This window comes from Thermobia domestica, chromosome 13 (genome assembly GCF_964235325.1).
Source record: "Thermobia domestica chromosome 13, izTheDome1.hap1.1, whole genome shotgun sequence".
NCBI lineage: Eukaryota > Metazoa > Arthropoda > Insecta > Zygentoma > Lepismatidae > Thermobia > Thermobia domestica.
Genome location: NC_137466.1, coordinates 31,764,294 through 31,784,952, shown reverse-complemented (window position 1 = coordinate 31,784,952; position 20,659 = coordinate 31,764,294). Strand labels below are relative to the sequence as shown.

General features: G+C 35.0%; 1 protein-coding gene across 4 annotated transcripts in view; it reads right to left on the bottom strand.

The window, feature by feature from the left end:
* Positions 1–3,352: 3,352 nt before the first annotated feature.
* LOC145668078 (uncharacterized) overlaps positions 3,353–20,659 on the bottom strand; it is a 213,471-nt gene continuing 196,164 nt past the window's right edge. For all 4 annotated transcript variants that reach the window (XM_081735589.1, XM_081735586.1, XM_081735588.1 and 1 more), the window contains 2 exons: positions 19,791–20,050; positions 3,353–12,626 (listed from right to left, as the gene is read on the bottom strand). In XM_081735589.1, coding sequence (XP_081591715.1) covers positions 12,247–12,626; positions 19,791–20,049 — 639 coding nt within the window. In that variant the 5' untranslated portion in view covers position 20,050 and the 3' untranslated portion in view covers positions 3,353–12,246. The remainder of the gene's footprint in view (positions 12,627–19,790; positions 20,051–20,659) is intronic.

The window sequence follows — 20,659 nt, the reverse complement described above, 5'->3', positions numbered from 1 at the left end:
ATACCGCCGACAGTATCGGGGGCTTGGCCGACAGCATCTGCGTGTCGGAGGATCGGCCGATAATATCGGTGGCGTGTGCAAGCTACGAATACATTGAAGTCGATTTCACCGCCGACATTATCGGTGCTTCCACCGACATTATCGTTGCCGTGTGCAAACGCACTAACGTTCTTCAAAACTTTGTTAAGACATGTTTTAGAAATATGTATAAATTAGTTAGGAACCCCATGGTATGCCCAAACCCTAATATTTATTTTGGACTGAAATTGTTCTCGGAGTTGTTGTTAGGTTCCAGTAATTAATTTCTGGAAATTGTACATCTTGTGCTCATACCCACCCCTACTCCTTTGCTATCGTTTTTATTTAGTGATTTATCTGAAACCGTTTTGTTTTTCGATTTGCAATTTTGGTAAACACGTATCTCTAACGTTCTTCAGAAGTGTTTTGAGTCATATTTTGGAAATATTTAAAAATGAGTTTCATGAACCCCATGGAACATCCAATCACAATAGAGATGTATTTTATTTTGGATTATAAGCAGTGGCGTATTTAAGGCGGACTTTCGGGCTTAATCCCCCCCGAAATTTTATTTACTATTTTAAAGTAAATGAAATATCTTGCAGCATTTTCACATTTCCAGGAATAAAGTTGGCAAAGCCCCCCGAAACAAACTCGTAAATACGTCACTGATTAAAAGTGTTCTTGGAGTTGTTGTTAGGCCTAAATTATTTTTTTAAATTGTACCGTGTAGTACGCAAACCCCACATACCTATGGTGTCGCTTTTTATTTCCCTATATTTCGGTAACCGTAAGGCATACCGAGTTGCGATCGGTTTTCGGTAAACAGATACCTATAACGTTCTTTCCAACAATTTAGACATATATTTCATGTCTAAAAATGCAGAAATTAGATACCCATGGTACCCCTGAATCTCATTGGGGCACCCAGTTAATTTTGCGTAATAATACATTTTGAGTTGTTAAGTCTCAATAAGTATTTTTTCGAAATTTATAGTTCTTCTACTTGAAACCTATACTATACCCGACTATTTCTTTTTTTAGTTTAACGTTCTACACCTATATCCTTTACTCTAAAGGAAACGGATGTTTAATGAAAATGAATAATTGTGAAATTAATTCTTGTGCTCTTCCACCGGAGGTCAAACCCGGGACAGCGTGTACCAAAGCCATATACGCCAGCCATTAGACCAGCGATGAGGGCAGGTGAGCTTAAGTACATGGATTAGTGAGCGCTTTTGTTTATATTATAAAGTGGCCTCGCGTAGCGTAGTCGCTAATAGTTTCGCCTTTGGTGCGAGTGGTCCCAGGTTCGGGTCTTGGTGAGGGGCCCTAATTCGAAAACCTGTAACAGCTTTTTCAGGCCAGCTATTCTGAATGATGTTTTTTTTGCATTTTCCTCATTCATACCAGGCAAATGACGGCACTGCACCTAATATAAAGGTCCCAGGCTGCTTCCTTTCTTTCTTCCCTCTTTTCCAGATAGTGTGGTCGTCTATGGACATTATTCATCATACGTGACGGGCTCAAGCCCAAAATAATGCACAAAGTGATGAAATATGTCTAAAATGACCATAAATGGACTTGATTTCCTTGTGCACTGAACGCACCATATACGTAGTTATCATTATCTGCGAATACGAACAGAAATGTTATGGATGCGGATTGAAATTTTGCGGATGTGATATACTTAATCCTATTATTCACTTCATCTAAGCAGAGGCAATCACAACAAACTTCCCTACTCCTCCTTTTTGCCACTGCAGAAAAAGGAAACATTTTGCATCAAGTAAAATCAAAATTTCCACTCCAGTTCGCTCGCACCTTCATGTTGCTGAGTAGGTTGCTATTCTGATTAGCCAGTATTAACTTCTGCTATAGGTAACAGTAAATACAGTATATTTAATATTCATAGCTATTTAAACATTTTGATCATTATTTACATATTAAAGATCTTAGTTGTATTTTTAAATTCAACTTCTAGAAATAGGAACTCATTCGCATTTAAGTTAATTTCAAAATTCTTTTATTTAAAGAGTAGAGGAAGGTTGTGGGGCAAACCAATTATGTCAAGCTTCTACTTCATTTCAAATTTCAAAAGTTGTCTTCTATTCGATTTGGTAATCAAATCACAGAGAACTTAAGTTGCTAGGTTGTGTGAATTTAGCGTATGTAAATATATAGTGTCCTACTAATACATATAATATTTTGTAGTGTAGGTAACAAATTATATTGTATTTTCATTCGAAGTACACTGCACATTTAATACGTACTGAAGAGGGAATTTATGTCTTGTACTTCTGTAGTCTTATATATTTTTTAATAAAAACAAACTAAAACATTAGTAGATGATTGGACGAGGCATTTAAAAAAAAATCATTTTTCAAAGTTTCGCTATCATTATGTTGGCAGTCTGATATTCTGTCCATAAAGATTGTATTTGCTGTATATGAAATTCCTGTATGAATGTAATATTTGTCCTTTCAATTTCCGGGGCCGCGGTGGCTCAGTGGTAGAGCGTTTACCTCTGGTGCATGGGGTCATGGGTTCAAACCCTGCTCCCGCGAAGTGAACCTTGTAGTGGACAAACACCGTGTCCGTGAGTTTTCTCGGGGTTCTCCCGTTTCCTCTCACTAAATTCATTTCACCATTTCATTCATTGCTCATCATCACCGTCTCATTTAGGCTAGTCGGCATAACCGTGGGAGGTAAAACTAAAGAATTACATTTCATTTTCTTTCAATTTCCAACCCTGTCATCGCTTGCCATTACATTATTATCTCACCTCCCCAACCAAGGGCGCCGATTCTGGGGGGGAGCGAGGGGGCCCGGGACCCCCAAAGCTCATGTGGGTCCCCTCATTGTATTTGTAAATTTATATTTGGCATAATTTGAATGCAACTTGTCTTAAAAATCCTCATATATGTTTTCTGCATCTAAATGGCCCCTTCCCCAAATTTGCAGAGAAATCGGTGTCCTTGTCCCGAACTACCAAATAAACGACAATTAAATATATTACCACGCAAAAATATCTGCTACTTATATCACTAATGCAGATTCCTGTAATAATGTTTAAAACTATGCGTGTTAATTATGGAAATTACAGTTAATTTTTTGTTTATCATAAATTCTGAACCTCAGTATGCAGAAGTTAACGATGATAAAAAAAGAAACACCAATATTTACGTATTTGAGACACAGACGAGAGCGTGGTGGGGGAGAAAATTTGTTTTGTTTGCTTATCAGCTTACATGTTATGAATAGCAGTTTCTTTAAGGACATACGAAAAGAAACATACCCCATAACAAATAGTTGAAAAAATTAAGAAACAGTATAAACAGTATACATTTATTGCGTTCATTTATTTACACACAAAGCTTATAACAGTGTACACACAGAAGGCAACTGTATTAATCTTATATAGTTGAATATCCGCGTTTACATCTTTAAAACGATAATATTTAGACACCAGTAGCTATATTTGAAACAGTTGAAAAATTAGTATTGACAATAAAGTTAACCAATGGTCTATAATAATAGAATAGTAAAAGCGTACACATTGACGAGTTGTCGAATACAACAAAATGATGTAACCATACCATTTTTTCGTACAAATCACGTTCTACTTCCGAGAGTAGAGCCTTTACATTTCTAATCACTACTCTTGCAGAAATATAAAATATGGGTGCACAATGATAATGGCTACCAAGTTCTCTTTTCTTTGAAAAAAATCTGTAGAAATAATCTATATTTGATTTGCGTTTATAACATTTGTAAAACAACGATCATCGTAGGTCTGCCAGGGAAAGTGTTTCGGGAAAAGAAAATAATACATACAAATACAGCGCTAATGCCTCTACAACTCTTTAAGTGCTAGCAATATTTTATGTTTACTAGATATGCTTGCACAAGGCAGTTTGTTTCGTAACAGACCGGAAAGTGCGTGAACCTGAGCAATTGAAGGCAGATGAATAACAGTGTCAGAGCGCCACGAATGGATACCAGTAGAAGGGATGTGGTGGGTGTGTCAGAGCCGCATGAGTAACTAGGTTATGAAATCACTGTAAACTTACAGTATTAGTGCACGTTGATTAAAATATGACAATTTACACGAAGACTCATTACTTGTAAACCTACCTAATTCAGAGTGATACTCGGCTTTTTTCTTTCATTTTTCACTATCCCCTTCTAGTTTTAGAAGTTTTACATTTACTATTCACACACTCTTCACCTTGTTAAAAATGTACTCTCTTCACAGGTACGGATAAAAGTACGCATTTTGTGAATACATGTATTGCGCAACATTACAGTAACAATGAAAGGACCTTCCCCAGTAAGATAGTGAAATCGGCCCTTAATCCAAATTGGGTCGTTATTGACCCAAAACGTTAGTTTTGACCTAAAACCAGCCTCAAAAAAGTTTCGACCCCTTATTCCACCCTTTATCGAATTATCGTATCATACATGCTCAAAGTTTAATATTTTTAAATTCTGATGGGGGTGGTCAAATAATTTGAAAGATTCATATATTGTAGACACTATGTAGGTGTGAATGTGAACCGTTTTCCAAATAATCAATGTATTTTGTTTGCGTATTGAAAATTTAAAAAAATCTAACAAAATTGAGGAGGGGAGCGTTGCTGATTGTTTTGTTCAGAATGTTGTAATACCCTGGTACAACATATTTTTCAGGGTCTGAAAATGACGGCAACATTGTCAAAAAAATTAAAACTGAAGAAGCATGTTTAAGTTTTTTAAAACAATTTTAGGGTTCTCAAGATCAAAACTTCGAACATATCTTTGGCAAAGTTCACGATTTTCTTTTCTCTTTCGTTAATAATTTATTTAAAACAGTCTATAAATTTGAAAATATTCAAATCAACGAGCACAGCGACGAAGATTAAATGAATTATCGCAAATTACATGATGTTTGGGTTTTGATTTATTCTCATTATCAAAGATTATGTATGTGTACCTTATTGCTTTCTATGTTAAATGAATGTGTATAGTAAATAAATTTACTCAAACGTATTTATGTAAAATAAAAACACATTGATATAGCTATAATCCAATTGTGTTACCGGTAATTGTGTTTTTGTTTTTCAACTCTTAAATTTTATCTTTGTACCTTAGAGCTTTAAGTTCGTTCTTCTTGAAGTTGTAAGATTCAATTGCATCCAAAATTACGAATTGGAAAAACATAATTCCAACTGTGTATAAAATAATTTCAAATTCATTTTTTGTAAAAGAAGCATTACAAGAAATAGGCCTAACAGGCAAACTTGAGAAAACATTGCAAAACGAGGTTCGGTACCCAAAACATATGTTACAAGGAGCTTTTCAAAGTACTCTTTTTAAATATTAAGTTGGATTGTCATTGAGGGTCCTAAAATGGTCCAGAAACTGAAGAAACTAGTTATTTTAGTTTTATTTTTTTTGACATGTTACCATTATTTTTAGAACCTGAAAAGATATATGTTGTACCTAAAGGTATTACAACATTTTGAACAAAAAAACTTGCGATTACAATGAGAATTTTTCAAATTCTCAACACTCAAAAAAAGAAAAAAGAAAATACACATCGATGTTTTTGAAAAACTGTTCACATTTACACCTACATAGTGTCTACAATCTGTGGAACTTTCAAATTATTTGAACCACTCCCACCAGAATTTAAAAATATTAAATTTTGAGCATGTATGATACGATAATTCGATAAAAGATGGGGGCAGGTTGTCGAAATTTTTGGGGGAGGTGGTGGTTTTTGGTCAAAATTAACATTTTGAATCAATAACGACCAAATTTGGATCAAGGGCCGATTTCAGTATCTTACTAGGAAAGACCCTTTGTAGCGCTACTTTTCTTAAGGCTCTTCGCTAACCCCACCTGTCACATAGTATCCATAAAATGCTATTCTATAAACTGGTAACTCTTTCCAGACCTTTTATTATAGGCCAGAAATTTGGGAGCATGAGTTTACGAAGTCATAATTGTCAAGCACTCATATTCCTTCACTACACGAAAAGTTCCGAAAACAACTAATAGCTAGAGACACGATTTTTTGGTGACACACGAAAACGCGAAATGTATCAGTTTTGTGCGAAAACGTTGTATACCTAAAATATATACTTTTTCACCTTTGTTAGGCCATTTAACGCTCGCGATTAAATGCAAAATTCTGTCGAATGCGAAATTTGCAACCAGTCCCGATATTCCACAAAATTTACTCAAAAGTAGAGATGCAAGGGCTCGGAAAAAAACCGGCTTTTTTGGAAAAAAACTCGGTTTTTTCTGCTTTGCTTTTTTGCTTGGGAAATTTTGGGCTTTTTTCAAAATACTGCTTTAAATTGATAAAACAGACTTTGTATCGCTTCTCTATAACACAAAAAATCATTTAATTAGTGGTTGATGCTGATAATAATATAAAACATCGAAAATAAACTATGAATTTCGAAAAAATATTTCAAACAATTTTTCTTCAACATTCTTTGCATTATGAATTCCACAGCATTAACCAATGTATATAATAAGAATTTTTTAACCTCCTATATACAAAAGTAAGCAGAGTTGGCAAGAACCGTGGTTGTTTTTGAAAATGCCAAAAACCCGTTTTTGGGGGGATGTTTAAACCAGGCTTTTTTGGTTTAAACCAGGCTTTTTTGACTTAGATTTTTTGCTTTATGTATTTATATTACATATTCACAGAAATAAGTTTGTTTCGCCTTGATGTTATTATGCAACAGGGGGGTTATGCCGGAAGAACTCCCATAAGCTTAAAGAAGTGCGGTCAGTAAATTTCTTTAAGTTGAGAATCTCCCGCCCTAGTCATTGGGAAAATCCCGTCATTACTTGAAATGTAAGTCAATAACGGGAAAATCCTGTTATTGCTTTGCATGTAAAATTTAAAGGTCAACGTACCATAATCAGTACGCTAAAACTGAGGTATTAAATTACAAATTTAGTACCGGTACGTAGATATCATTGAAAGTCCAATCCAAGCTAATGTTGGAAGCTACGTAGGCAATCGATAAATTTTGCCAATTTCTATCAATATATTTAAGCAATATTGGCTTCTTTATAAAACAACACGCATTTAGGCATGCAGAAATATACAATTTGGTTTGTTTCGTATATTTAGGCTTAACATCCTTACGAAATACCGAGGTTATCAAAGAGAAGACTTTCGCTTAAACTGCCATCCGAACCGCTACTTGGGTTACGCATGAAAGAAGGTTTGTGGGTCGACCGAGAATTGAACATGGGACACCTTGATTAAAAGGTGAAAGGGAAATAAAACTATTGCAGGTGGTTTGATATCTGGAAACGTCACCATGAAGTTCACACGATTCGCATTTTTCATTCTTTTTATTTTTGTGGTTTAAACCAGTTATTAAAAAAAAAGTTGCTGTAAACCAGCCAACCCTAAAAGTAAACACTTCTTTTTAAAGAACACAAATAACTAGCAAAATAGTATGTAGTATTTTTACTTCAAAATATTCCATACCCTCTTTTTGAAACAAAATAAAATTAAAATAAAACATAAGAGAAATACTTAGATTTATATGATACACTTAAAGGCTGCACATGTAGAGCTTTTGGTTCTGTATATTCTTGAAATTCTACAGTTAAGTTTTATAGAACCACCATCACAGTTTACCCAATCCTCAAGTTTTCTGAATTTTTAACAAGAGGGATTCAACATATCATTACGGAACTCCCCCCTCCCCCCCAAAAAAAGACTACGGAATATATTTAAGTTAAGCTAAATACAACTGCACAACAAACATGACTGAGTGATTAGCTTTTGAGCTTCTATCGGGAAGTCCGGGATTCAACCAGCATTCGACCATTCTGACAAAGCTTTTCTTTGTTCCATCTGTGAATGTAGAAATAGTGCGTATACTGTGAGTTGGCCGACTTCCTTTCTTATTGTTTTTAAATAGTTATTATTACTAATTACCAGCAGTGACGGTTTTGCGAAGGTTAGGGGGGCGGTCTTTCGGACTGAAGCCCGTTCCCCAAAGTTACGGAATGTCTGCAACAAACGAAATATCTATTATTTATGCCTTTACTCATAAACTTTAAGCTCCCGTCAAATAAAAATTACGAATGTTTAAAAAACTAAACACTAGTAAGAAACCCTTCCCAAAATACTTTTCTAAATCCGCCACTGATTCTCAGTATAAAATGATTTTTAAAGTTGTATCCGGAAGATTATTGCTAAACATATAAACGAAACGAAATATTAGTTATGCCTGTACTCATAAACTTCAAGCACTTCCCAAATAAAATTAGGACTTTTTAGGAAACGAAACAATCAGAAAAACCCCTCCTAAAGTACTTTTCTAAATCCGCTACTGATTATTTGTATAAATTGGTATTCAAGGTTGTGTCCGGAAAATTATTGCTAAATCACTTCACAGCTACAGTATAACAGATATGTGGAAGTACGGTTTGACGGATATATTGAAAAACGTACGCTTTGACGGATAAATAGAAAAACGGGCAAGTTTAACTTTTGCGCTAGAAGCTAGAGTAATAAAAGCTCTTAGAAATGAAACACGGATGACAAACTAAAGAAGAAAAAAATGTCGATAACTCAAAAGTTAAAATAAAGTTAAATAGCCTCTAAAATTACCCTCAAATACTACATTCTTCATGTTAGCTTTAATTCGTAGAACATGTGCTCCATCCATCTTGATGGTGAATTTCAGAGCGAAATATCACATTCAGGTCATGAAATTCTTATCTAACCATAGAATATACTATAAGAAAGCTATTTAGATAGAAAAATCATGAAGTTGAAAAAAGCCAAAATTTCCAAAATTCTCGTTTTTTTCCCAAAAAAGCCGGCTTTTTATGTGAAAAAAACCATCGATTCAAAAAAGCCGGCTTTTTTGCATCTCTACTCAAAAGTGATAATTTTTCAACGCAATGTGATGAAAATTCTCATTTTTGAGAAAACAGACACCATGAATTGTTGAAATTTTACATGCGAGCTCCAAACGGCATCTACGGGTGAAGTGGATAGTGTGGAAAGAGTGTTGCGCGGTATGTTAAATGAGCATTCAGAAATCGCTGGAAACTGTCTCCAACTAAAGTACACCTCTGTCCAAAATGATTGTCGCATGTCTATATGTTGTTGTAGGAATATAATTTGACAACGATTTGATATAATTTTGCCCCGTATTTCTTACATTTTTAGTATGTGTATAATAGACAAAGACATGTATGTGACACATTTCATGTCAAAAGAGCAGTAAATAAGAACAATAAAACGAAAATAAAACTTTCTTATCCATTTAGCAACATTTTGTTTCACTCATACTAATTTTCGTATTTATAATCCTTTCCCTATGAAATTTACCATAAATATTCATTTCCCGATTATACATATAGTATCAGTATTAAAAGTATAATACAAAAGTATTATCAAATTATGTCTTACAAGAAGACAGTTATAGATATGCGACAATCATTTTGGACATGAGTGTACATATCAGTTTCGAATGTTGATGTGGAGAGGGCTCGCTCTTCTTACAATGCCATTCTTACCGACAAAAGAACAAATTTAACACAAGAAAACATTGAAACAATGCTTAAGTGTTATTTGCATAAGTAAACTGTGAACACTAAAGTTGTTTTTTTCTATTAATATTCTCTCTGTGTATTTTTTCTATAAATGACTAGCTGAACCTGCGCTCTCTACACAGCGCATCATTCGCATATCAGCATGAATCTCCTTGCCATTCCTCACAACATCTGTACATGTCCCTTTACAAAAGTTAAAGATGTCGTATTAAAAATCGGCAAATCATACTATAAAGGGGAGATTTTTTCGATTATTTTTTCTCAATATCTCGCACCGTTTGTAAGATTTGAGCCTACTTCCGGTTGAAGTTTCTAATTCATATATGACAAGTGTATTCTTTCTTCTTGCATGCAGTATGTAATAAGCAAATACATTACATATACACTTAGTTATGTCAGTTTTATATGATCTTCATTGGGCAAAACACTACAAAAATAGAAATTCATCTTAGACTGGACAACTGATTATCCTTCCTTTTTCATTATTATTTGGGCATGAAATAAACGCCTGAGACATATGCAACCCCAACATACAACTATGTGCTGTTGGAATGTATAAGGCGTAGGATATGATGCTTTAGGTTTTTGTTTTTAATTTCAATACTTCCAGTATACCCGTAAAAATGTAATAAAAAATAATGGCCATGTTTTCTAAATATTCAATTAGAACTGGACAATCTACGCAAAATTTGCAATCGATAAGTGAAAATGTCATCTTTCTAGAGACTGTAGTTTCCGAGATCTCATTGTCGAAAGGATTGGCCACAAACATATAAACGTCCACAAACATATAGTCTTAAAGAACTCCAAAGATGGCAGCACGATTCATTTGCACTGATTTTGGAGAAGGCTTATTAAAATACAAAGGGTTTGAACAATATTTTTAAATCATTAACTTTATGAAAAAGATCTATTTAAATAATTTATTTAAAGTACACACACTTGAAATGTTTGTCTATGTTAAACGTGAAATCACATATAACCTTAAATGAAAGATTTTAAAGCCAAATTTATAGGTTGGAGCTCAGGAGTTGCTAACTGCTATTGCAGTATTTTAATAGACATACTTTTATTCAGTGAGGTTGCTTAGTGTTATTTCTTTAAAAACTCAAATATTGTTTGATACAGTCATGAATAAGCTCATATCATGGTGATTGATGAGTTAAAATTAAGGTGAAATAAAAGGTAACTAATTGTAATGCCAAGGAAAATAGTGTTCTAACATTGAATTTTTATTGACGATTTTATCCCGCTTTACTCGTATTTTTTATAACGAAATTGCAAATTTTTATTTACCACAAAATCGTGTCTCTATTAATAGCTCATCAGCTTGCAGAGTCTACTTCGCCCATTTTCTAAGTATTTTGTTATTTATTGTCTTTATTCACGAAAATGTTAAAATTTGGGTGAGCGTAGCAAAGACTCTTAGGTTAGCCCTTTTCTTTTCTATCAAAAATCTTCATTTGCTTCATTGTGCATCACACTCAACTACATATAAAATAGCTTTGAGTATGAAAAAATACGGTAAAAGCTACCTAGGTATTATACCTTGTAGCTCTAATAAGATAATTTCTCATGCAATTTGCGGTTATTTTCTTGTACGCCTGAAGTACAGCTGTACTACGCTGTGGGAGTGTACATCGTTGCTACAAATTACTTATTCACATGTCTCTCTTTTAAATTGTAAGAGTAGAATTATATATATATATACATATTTTTTAAATGCCGACCCGTCATCAGTCTGCACCAAAAATTTTCTACATTCGTGAATGAATATGTATTGCCACATGATACATAAAATCGTCCTTTTCACGGTCGCAAGCAGTATTGAATTTATAGATTTTAGACAAGAAAACATTTGAAAGTCGATAGCCAGCTTTCTAGGAACCACGTGATGCCAGCGTAAATATGAGTTACATCAGTGGTGTACACAGAGCAGGCATTCAGCATTTTAACTGTCTTTAACAAAACATTATGGAGAAAAATATTATTTCTGATATTATGATATATGTACAGTCCGCAGCAAAAAACCTGCAACATGAACATATAAGTTTATTGTGAATCTACGCCTAACAACGCAGGGAATCAACATAATGTCTAAATGGCACGAAACGTCACGAGAAACCTCGGTGTCCTCCCTTGCACACTTATTTTGGAGCAAAAGACTTCGTCGTTTCACAATAAACTTACATGCTCATGTTGCTGGTCTTTTGGTGCGGACTGTACATAAATACTGAAATGATATGAACTTAGAAACTTGAACTCTCTCTATAATTCTGCGTACGACACTGTATGAAAGTATATATACCTGTAGGTACACATTTACGCGAAAGTTGTTGATGGACTTCTTCCACTGGAACATACTTGAGTTCCACACAAGTCAGAGGTTGAATCTCAGTTGGCGAATGGAAGGATATACTTCATTATCCCATGCTTCTATAGAATAAGATACTAAGTTCAGGAATATCTGAAACTACTCTTTTTATAAGTACGAAACAATAAGCAATTATATACAATCATATTGACTTTCTATTAAGTTATTTGTAATTCTGTACGCAGTTTTATTTATTATCCATACCAAAAACCTATTTTGATTATATTTACAGCGTATTGTCTAAATATTAGAAAACGAAGCATTCACATAATATTACAGCCTGTCGTCACAGCAACTGCTCCGACTTGAGCCATAGTAGATAATGGATTTGGCTGCACATAACCCTTAGCGAGAACCACCATAAAGTATGTGTTAGGATCCGCCTCCAGAAGTGTTGGAAATCTTTCTTTTAGTATGGAGAAAAGCTCTGAAGATATCAATTCGGCTAATGCGCGCAACCATTTTTGGCAATTGTTCTCGTGAACGGTGTATCTTGTGTGATTTAATGGGTTGTTCTTGACGCATTCCCAAAGTCGTTTTGGTGAAAGACGCATAGTCAAGAGAGGATAACCAGATGCATTGTCACCTGGTGGGCCATTTATGTAAGATGGTACAAGTCGATCACCTTTTTCGCTTGTGGTACCTGCAATGATAAAAGTACAGCAGCATTGAGATATATTTGTTAAAAGAAGATTGGAGTTATTTTACAGTTTTCTAAAATGGCATTTAACTGATATTACGCTTCGTATATGCATAAACGTAAGGACGACATCCTTAAGTAATATGATTCATTGGCATCAGAAGCCCACAAACTTTGGGGGGACAGACCACTGGTGGGACTGGGGTGTATGGAATACCCCGAGAAAAACGGGGGGCCCAGGCAGGCTCGTAGACACCCCGTGGCTGCGGGTTTGGGGCCGGAGATTCCTGTAATCTTTTAAAAAATAGTCTTCGTACATTGCATTTTAAAGTATTTTTTACTTAAAAAGCAAACAAAAACTTTCTAAAAAATATTAGATACTCTACTTTTTCTTAAAAGAAAATGTGACACTGAAACACACACATACTTTGAAGTTTATTATTTATTTGTTCGAGTAATAAAATTCAACCTTGCTTTACAATTTTAATTAAAGTTAAATAATACAAAGACCAGGCCAAAAACAAAATAATGTTAAAAGGTAATGTAAAGTGAATATACAGGAACAATAAAGTTTTGAAAACAGGTTTGAGGCCTACAAATAATGTAAACAAAGCTCAATAATATTTAGTTAAAAAATTAGTTGAAAATTGTGATTTTGTGGCTAAATTAAACTCGCTTTGCTGTTCACCATGCAAACAAAAACAGTTTGTTACTTTATAGTTTACTCCACCTTCATCTTTATAGGATCAAAAATTGACTCCTTTTTTTTTCACAATTGGAAACAAACTTTTGTGCTATTTTTTTCTCATATGCACTTTGTCTAACATTGTTTTGTGAACGTAGCAAACTGCTATATGGTTAAATCTCTTTTTGGTTATAGTTGACCCGGGATAGTTTAAATATTGTTGGGGGGGAGGAGGGGGACGAAAACAGTTTAACAAATATTCGGAGGACACATCCTCGGTGTCCCTGGTGGGATTGACATCCGTGATATGACTGAAAACTTAACACCCTCCCCCAGCCCGAATTTTCGTGTGTGATGGAAAAAGATATTTTTACAGCATTTCTTGTTGCAATTATGTCACGCCCTAGATCCTCTATTTCGCTTCACCGCGAGTAAGTCGACATACCAACTTATAAGATTGACCCGAACGAAGAGTGTAATGATTACATGGGGAAACTGCATGAATTATTATTAGATTTATGATTATAAATATTTAGTGATTCCAAAAGTTATTAACAGGCTGGAAAGGGTAATGTACAGAATATTTACGTGTACTTGTGGTTAGAGGTCTGGAAATTGTAGGTGTACTCGAATAATCTCTAATGGAAATTGAATATTTTCTTAGAATGCAGATTATGTTTTCGTTTCTCATTCTGAGCGTTACATCCTACTTCACTCATTTTCAAACGGCATTTTCCTACGCAATGGTGTACCGCGACGAACAGCTAGTGCGCAAGGAGGAACTTAGACCATTGCAAATATAAAGATAACCAAGAAAGTCCTGTCGCTTTTTCATCCACCACCTTCGAACATCGATATGTCACTTACCACGTACCTGGAAGATCAAAAATAGTCCCCAGCAGCATCGACGACCTTCTGACATTGTTCTGGAAGGTATGGATTACATCACAGAACTTCGTGCGTCGTGAAGTGAAGAAACTATCAAGTGCATTTTGTACCTCTACTAGGGATTTGAATTGGCGTCGTCTAAAGTGTTTGTCGAAGCAATGGAAGATGATAATCGGACGATGCAACGTTTGGGGAGTATGGCGGATGCAATAGTGTTCCTCATACAAGACATAGAATGGTGTTCCGGGTCATCCTAGACATGTAGAGCTTAGCGTTGTCTTCTGACAGGAGGACGCCTTTGCGATTCAGAAGTGCTGGCTCCAGAGTTTTGTGTTTTCTTCAACACGGTTCAACTGCTGACAATACACAGTTGCATTGATGCTCTGACCGGCTGGTATCAGTTCCCGATGCCTCGAGCAGTCCACCAAACACACAGGAGGACCTTCTTCTGGTGTAGTGCTGGTTTCGGCTGTTTTGGAACCGGTTCGTGGGATGCTAACCAATGATGATGGAGCCGTGGAGCTTCGTACAGGGCCCACTTCTCATCACATGTCAACATCTTCTCCAGAAATGATTCCTTCCTCACACGAGACAGCAAAGAAACACAGGTGTCTGCTCGCGTTGCCTTCTGGCCCGGAGTCAAATCATGTGGGACCTATGGACTCAACTTGTAGTGCTTCACAAGTTGCTGGAGGTGCTGCCGAATGGTTTCTGCACTCACACTGAACTGTAGTCCCAGTTCCTCACATGTCTGACCACTGTTCGCCTCAATTGCTGCTTGAATATCTTCATTTTTACACGTGTTTGTCGTCTGGCACGTTGTGCGCCTTCGGGTGTTTCGTCACCATCCTTAAACTTGTTAAACCACCGCTGTACTGTCTTCGTAGTCACGACACTCTCACCAAAGGCCTGGCATATCTTCCATCCCGCTACAGCGGTGTTCTACCTCAGTTTGAACTCGTACAGCATACATGCCCCTATTACGCTCTGTGGAGGTTCCATGTTTACTCTGTCCTTACGCAAGTTCACGGTATAACTGAACTGCCACAACCAGGTAGTATGTTGGATATACCCACACCAACAACTGAGCTTCGCCTTATTCCCATTCGCATTCAACTCACGATGTGAGGCCAATTGAACACATACCTCCATAAAAAGCGACAGAACTTTCTTGGTTACCTTATAATAACGGAGGTGCCCATTAAGAAATCATTATTTTTTATTTTGTGTTAGAACATTTTCCAATATTAAACTGCATTTATTTTGTAAACTGTTAATGTTTATTTTATATAGTTGGAAAAAAATATTTAAAATTAACGGACTAATTGTTTTTAAAAAATAAAGAAAAATGATTGATTATTCTAAAATCTGAGGTAAGAAAAGAACAGTTAAAATTAATTTATTGAAACTAGAATTAAATATGACAATTTTCACTATCATATAATGAAAATTATGTTGAGTTGTAAGAATCAATGGATAAAATTAAGGTGATTGCTATTTCTTCGCTAAGTCGAGCTTTCCCTTATTAAACATTAGATTTTTAAACTAATTTCTTAGTTAGCAATGAACAAATGATTACAAAAATTTGCATAGAGTCAGGTCGATAATAAAAGATTAAACCCACGGAGTTATTATTTTACTACAAGCCTTCAATTAAGATATCCATTTCGTCCTGTTTTATATATGAAGATGTGCAACATCGCGTTGAAGAAACATTGTTCTCTCTTTTAGCAGGTTGTTGGATAAACTGGGCGAGGACTGGAAATTGTTTACAGCTTAGGGAAGGCCCTTCGTAGTGCAGCTTGAGAGGGTTTGGACTTTGGAGTGTGCGCTCGTGTTCTTTGCTGATACGAAATTAGAAATGTAAACAGTCTTTATTTGAACAAAGATTTCTAGTGTAAATGAACTCGAATGTCACTTTATTACAACTTCCTTCTTTCTCGAAACATGAATAGACAAATTTTTTGATCCAAAGAAACAGCTCCCTTTCTCCTGACTATATGGTTAACTTACGCATATTCGTAAAGGAAAACCCGAATTCGATTCCTGGCGAGAGCTCATGGGGTACGGATGTTACGTTAAACTAAATGCCCAATTTTTGTATAGCTTTGCTTCTGAAAGGGACGCAAAGCACTAGTCTAAATGAACAAGAGTCCAAGAAATAGCCTTGTAACAGGTTATTCCTTAAACGCTAAATGAAACGTAATAAGAGTATAATATCAGTAACTTTGGGGGCTGGGCGTTATCTTCGTTAATATTGCGGGGTTCTTCCAGCCCTTAGAGTGATTAGAGCCTTATAGTCGCATTGAGGTACTAAGGGCTAAAAATCTATGCGAATGCACTTTTTGTAACCGACTGAAACAAAACTGAAAAGTCGATTCGACTCAGGCAAGGAGGATGCTCCCTCATTGCTGTTTTGCAACATAGTAGTTTGTTTTAATTGTTTTACGAGAAGGTATTGAATGTAGATTTACTTTCTTATTTTTATTATGTTCAACAAGATTCTGGCAAAACAGAGAATAGAATGTCAACTATTTAGACCCTTATGTGTTCTGGCAACACTGCGGCTGAGCGGGAAAGTGTTCGCAAATTATCGGAGTACACTATATATATATATATATATATATATATATATATATATATATATATATATATATATATATATATATATATATATATATATATATAGGGTGTTTCAAAATAACACCGACAACGTTTGGGAGATGATTCCTGACACCAAGATAAGGCAAAAAAAAAAAAAAAGTATAGACCAACCTGGGTGCACAAATGCTTCCTTTTGGAGTTATAGGCTGCCGAAAACGTGAAAAAATGAACTTTAAAGGTCCATAGCTCCAAAAGTATCGGGTCTATCGGAGTCGGGTCAAGACTTTACTAAGAAACTAATATGTGTTCTATCCAAAAATACATGCTTTAGAATCTTGCAGTACTTCCACAAAAATTTTTATAGAGGTAGTGAGTACTTTAGATTATATGCTCGTAACCAAACTGCCTGTAAAAAATAATGTTGCGTGAGTACCTTAGGATTCTGAAACAGGTACTTTTGGATAGAGCACATATTAGTTCCTTAGTAAAGTACGTTTAGATCAAACACACTAATGTAAAACAATGTTAATATGTATTGTGAATGTAGCCATTTACATGTAGTTTTATAATCCTGTTTAGCTGAGACTTCTCCTTATACGTCAAGTGAGCAAAAAGCTAAGGTTTCTTCAAACTCACTGACACAAGATAATTTGCGGAAAACTGTGCCTCTTTACTCCATGCAACAAGTCATATATTCCCTGCTGTTCAGCGTGGTTTTGAGGTTTATTCTAGAGTCGCTCTTCATTAAGCTGTAAACAGCAATAGCATTTCCGTGAAAGTCTTTATTGTTAGTTGATAGTTTATCCATTTTATTTGATGTTAGAAGATGAATTATGAGGAAGAAAATATAGAAGGAACAAAACAGAAGTCGAATTACTCGATTTTCCATTCAAGAAGCTCCGTCAAATTAAACGCCATTAGAGATGCTGGAAACAGGAAAGAGTTTGAAAACAGTCGGTAACTATTATAAATATTAGGGGGAGAGGAGCAACCAGTAGAATTAGGAATGCGCATACGACGAGACGAGCTCGAGAAAATGTCTCGTTTCGATTGATAAGGTAAAATACATAATAAATATTTTGTAGAAAATCTGCAACGTTCTAAACAACATGCAATAAGTCTCACAACTTATTAGGAAAGAATTGACAATCTGACACAACAAAGATGATCAACGGAGACTTGACGAGGAAATATTTTCCTGCCTGTTCGGGTAGTTCGGCTTTGAGGTCAATTTCCTTTCGTTTGAAATTTTGTATCTGAATTTTTTCTCTTTTCAGGCTACATTTCTGTAAATTGTAACTCCTCTTGATTTTTGATTTACTCACTCAGGAAGTTTTCCTTTTCTTTTTGAGCTGACTTAAATAAGATTCGTAAATTGTGAGCAGTTTTTTTTTGAGGGGGGATTACTCTAAATTACCTCCTTTTTCTTATGGAACATGTATGTTTACAGAATTTTGTAGTTTGACCTTACCAATATAATATAACAGAAAATTAGTTTTTATAAGTATACTCTCCATATTATAATTTGAGCACACAAGATGACACTTAAACAGAGTTTTATAATGTCGGTTATCAGTACGGTTACGTTGGCCCAGTTTTAAAATTTAACTTTCCATCTTAAGAGTTCTTTCTATATGCGAGTAAATAAAACTTTGTGTTAAATGAAAAAGATGTTTTTGCAAATAGTCAGTACTATTTCCTTACCATGAACACTTTTCCAGTATATTTGATGTGTGTTGTGTTACGTTCCTAAGCAACCTTTCGAAAAATTAAAAATCTCCGTAGTTGCAAAGAATTACAGAAAAACAAATATTTCTTGTTAAGTGAAAATATCTTATTTGAACTTCAATATTTCCTCCTCATCTTCCCGTCATAGATATTAAATAATAATTTTATTCCAATTTAAACTTGGATTTGTACATGTGAATACCTGAACTTAACCATTTAGTATTTAAATAGTAAAATGCATATAATATTGCGATAAGAAAAAAATACTCCTTCTCAAAAATATAAGTTAAGAATCTCTCAATTTTGAATCATATAAATTAATGCCTAATTTAAATCTCAAAACAAAAAATAACTGTCAAAATGCAAAATCACAAATAATAATAATAATAAAATTGTATTGTAACGGTTTGGGCAATGCAAAATGTATCTTAATATTTATCGATAGTGAGTGTAAAATGTGTTCTCCATCCTCCCTATAGTCCATACGTGAACCTGGTGGGACACTTTTATATTCTATGTTTTAAAGGAATGCCTTTGTGATAAACATTTTTCTACTTCAGAACTGGTTATCGAGGCTTCGTAGAAGGACTGAGGGACCTTCCAAAAGTATTCTTCATCTTGTCTTTGACGACGGTACAACTTTCTCTATGACAGTGAGACAAGTGCATTGCATCGAATAGGGATTACCTGGAGAAAGTTATTCAACGTATGAGGATAAATAAAACTGTGTAGGAAAAATACCGGTATTATCCTTCTTTATAAAACACCCTTCGTATGTTTTATATGAAGAATTAGAAAATATTTTCAAGGCATGTTGAAAATATGTTCTTTCACGGTAAATATAAGTATAATTTTAAAGATTTCATTTGGATTTTTATCTGAAACGAAACCTAAGTTAATAACTTTTCTTTGAATATCTCAAATTTTAATACAATCTGTATTTACCTTTAAAAAAATCCTTTCCTATTTATAAGTGTTTCCTCACATGAAATCGGGAAGATTGATTTGTCTTGCATTGATCTGTGAGTTATCTACTATAAGAGAACAATAGATAACTATCAGAAAATCCACAATATTTCTATGGAAGTGTACTTAGCTCATAGTAATGATTTAGACCTCTCTCTCTCTCTCTCTCTCTCTCTCTCTCTCTCTCTCTCTCTATATATATATATATATATATATATATATATATATATATATATATATATATATATATATATATATATATATATATAATGTATGTATGTATATAATGAGCGTACCTCCAACTGTGATGCATCGGCCTCCTTCGAAGTGAAAACAGAGTCCGTGATGGGAATGCTCAACCCTGTCAGATGGAATTCCTTCCACGGGCGATTTGAAGAAGATCACTTCCACGGAACGCTCTTCTTCATCGAATTCTTCGCCAATATCGTCAGTCGTGGATGGTGGAGAAATTGCATCTATTAAATCCAATAACGGATCGCTACGGTGGATTCCTGTAAGCGCCTCCACCACAGTTAGTGCTGGATTTCTGAACATCCTACAGAAAAAAGAAAGCTGCTAAATTCTACAATGTTGCTAGCGTATGAACAAAAGTAACATGTCCAAAGATAAGACTCATACTAGGATTACGATTAGGAATTAGATTTCGTAGGCACCTATGGCAGTGGTGCCCACCCCCCCTTATGTCCATGACGCACCCCCCCAATTGTCTATCCGTAGGTGTTCTTCCATGAAAAAAATCTTCTTTTCGATTAATTTTACCCCCCCCCCATCAAACATATTTATATAGATTTTTAACCCCCCCTCAAAATTTCAATGACGCAGTTTGCGTCATAGCCCCCCCTTGTGGGCACCCCTGCCTATGGCAACGTTAGCCCGTCACACATATGAGGTATGACGTCCCTGCCTGCAGTGTTGAATTCAGACATCTTTACCCGGGGGAAGGGGGGGGGTATGAACTCTTTGGGGTAGGAGTTTTTTTCTGTAGTTTTGCAAGAAAGCAGCATGTTTAACAATACGTAATACTAACACTAATTAGACATAAATATTCAATGTAAGATTATAATTAAAACAATCTTTTATCTGAAACATCACATAATCATAAAGACTCAAAAATATATTTTGGAAGGTTCTAGAACACAGGACC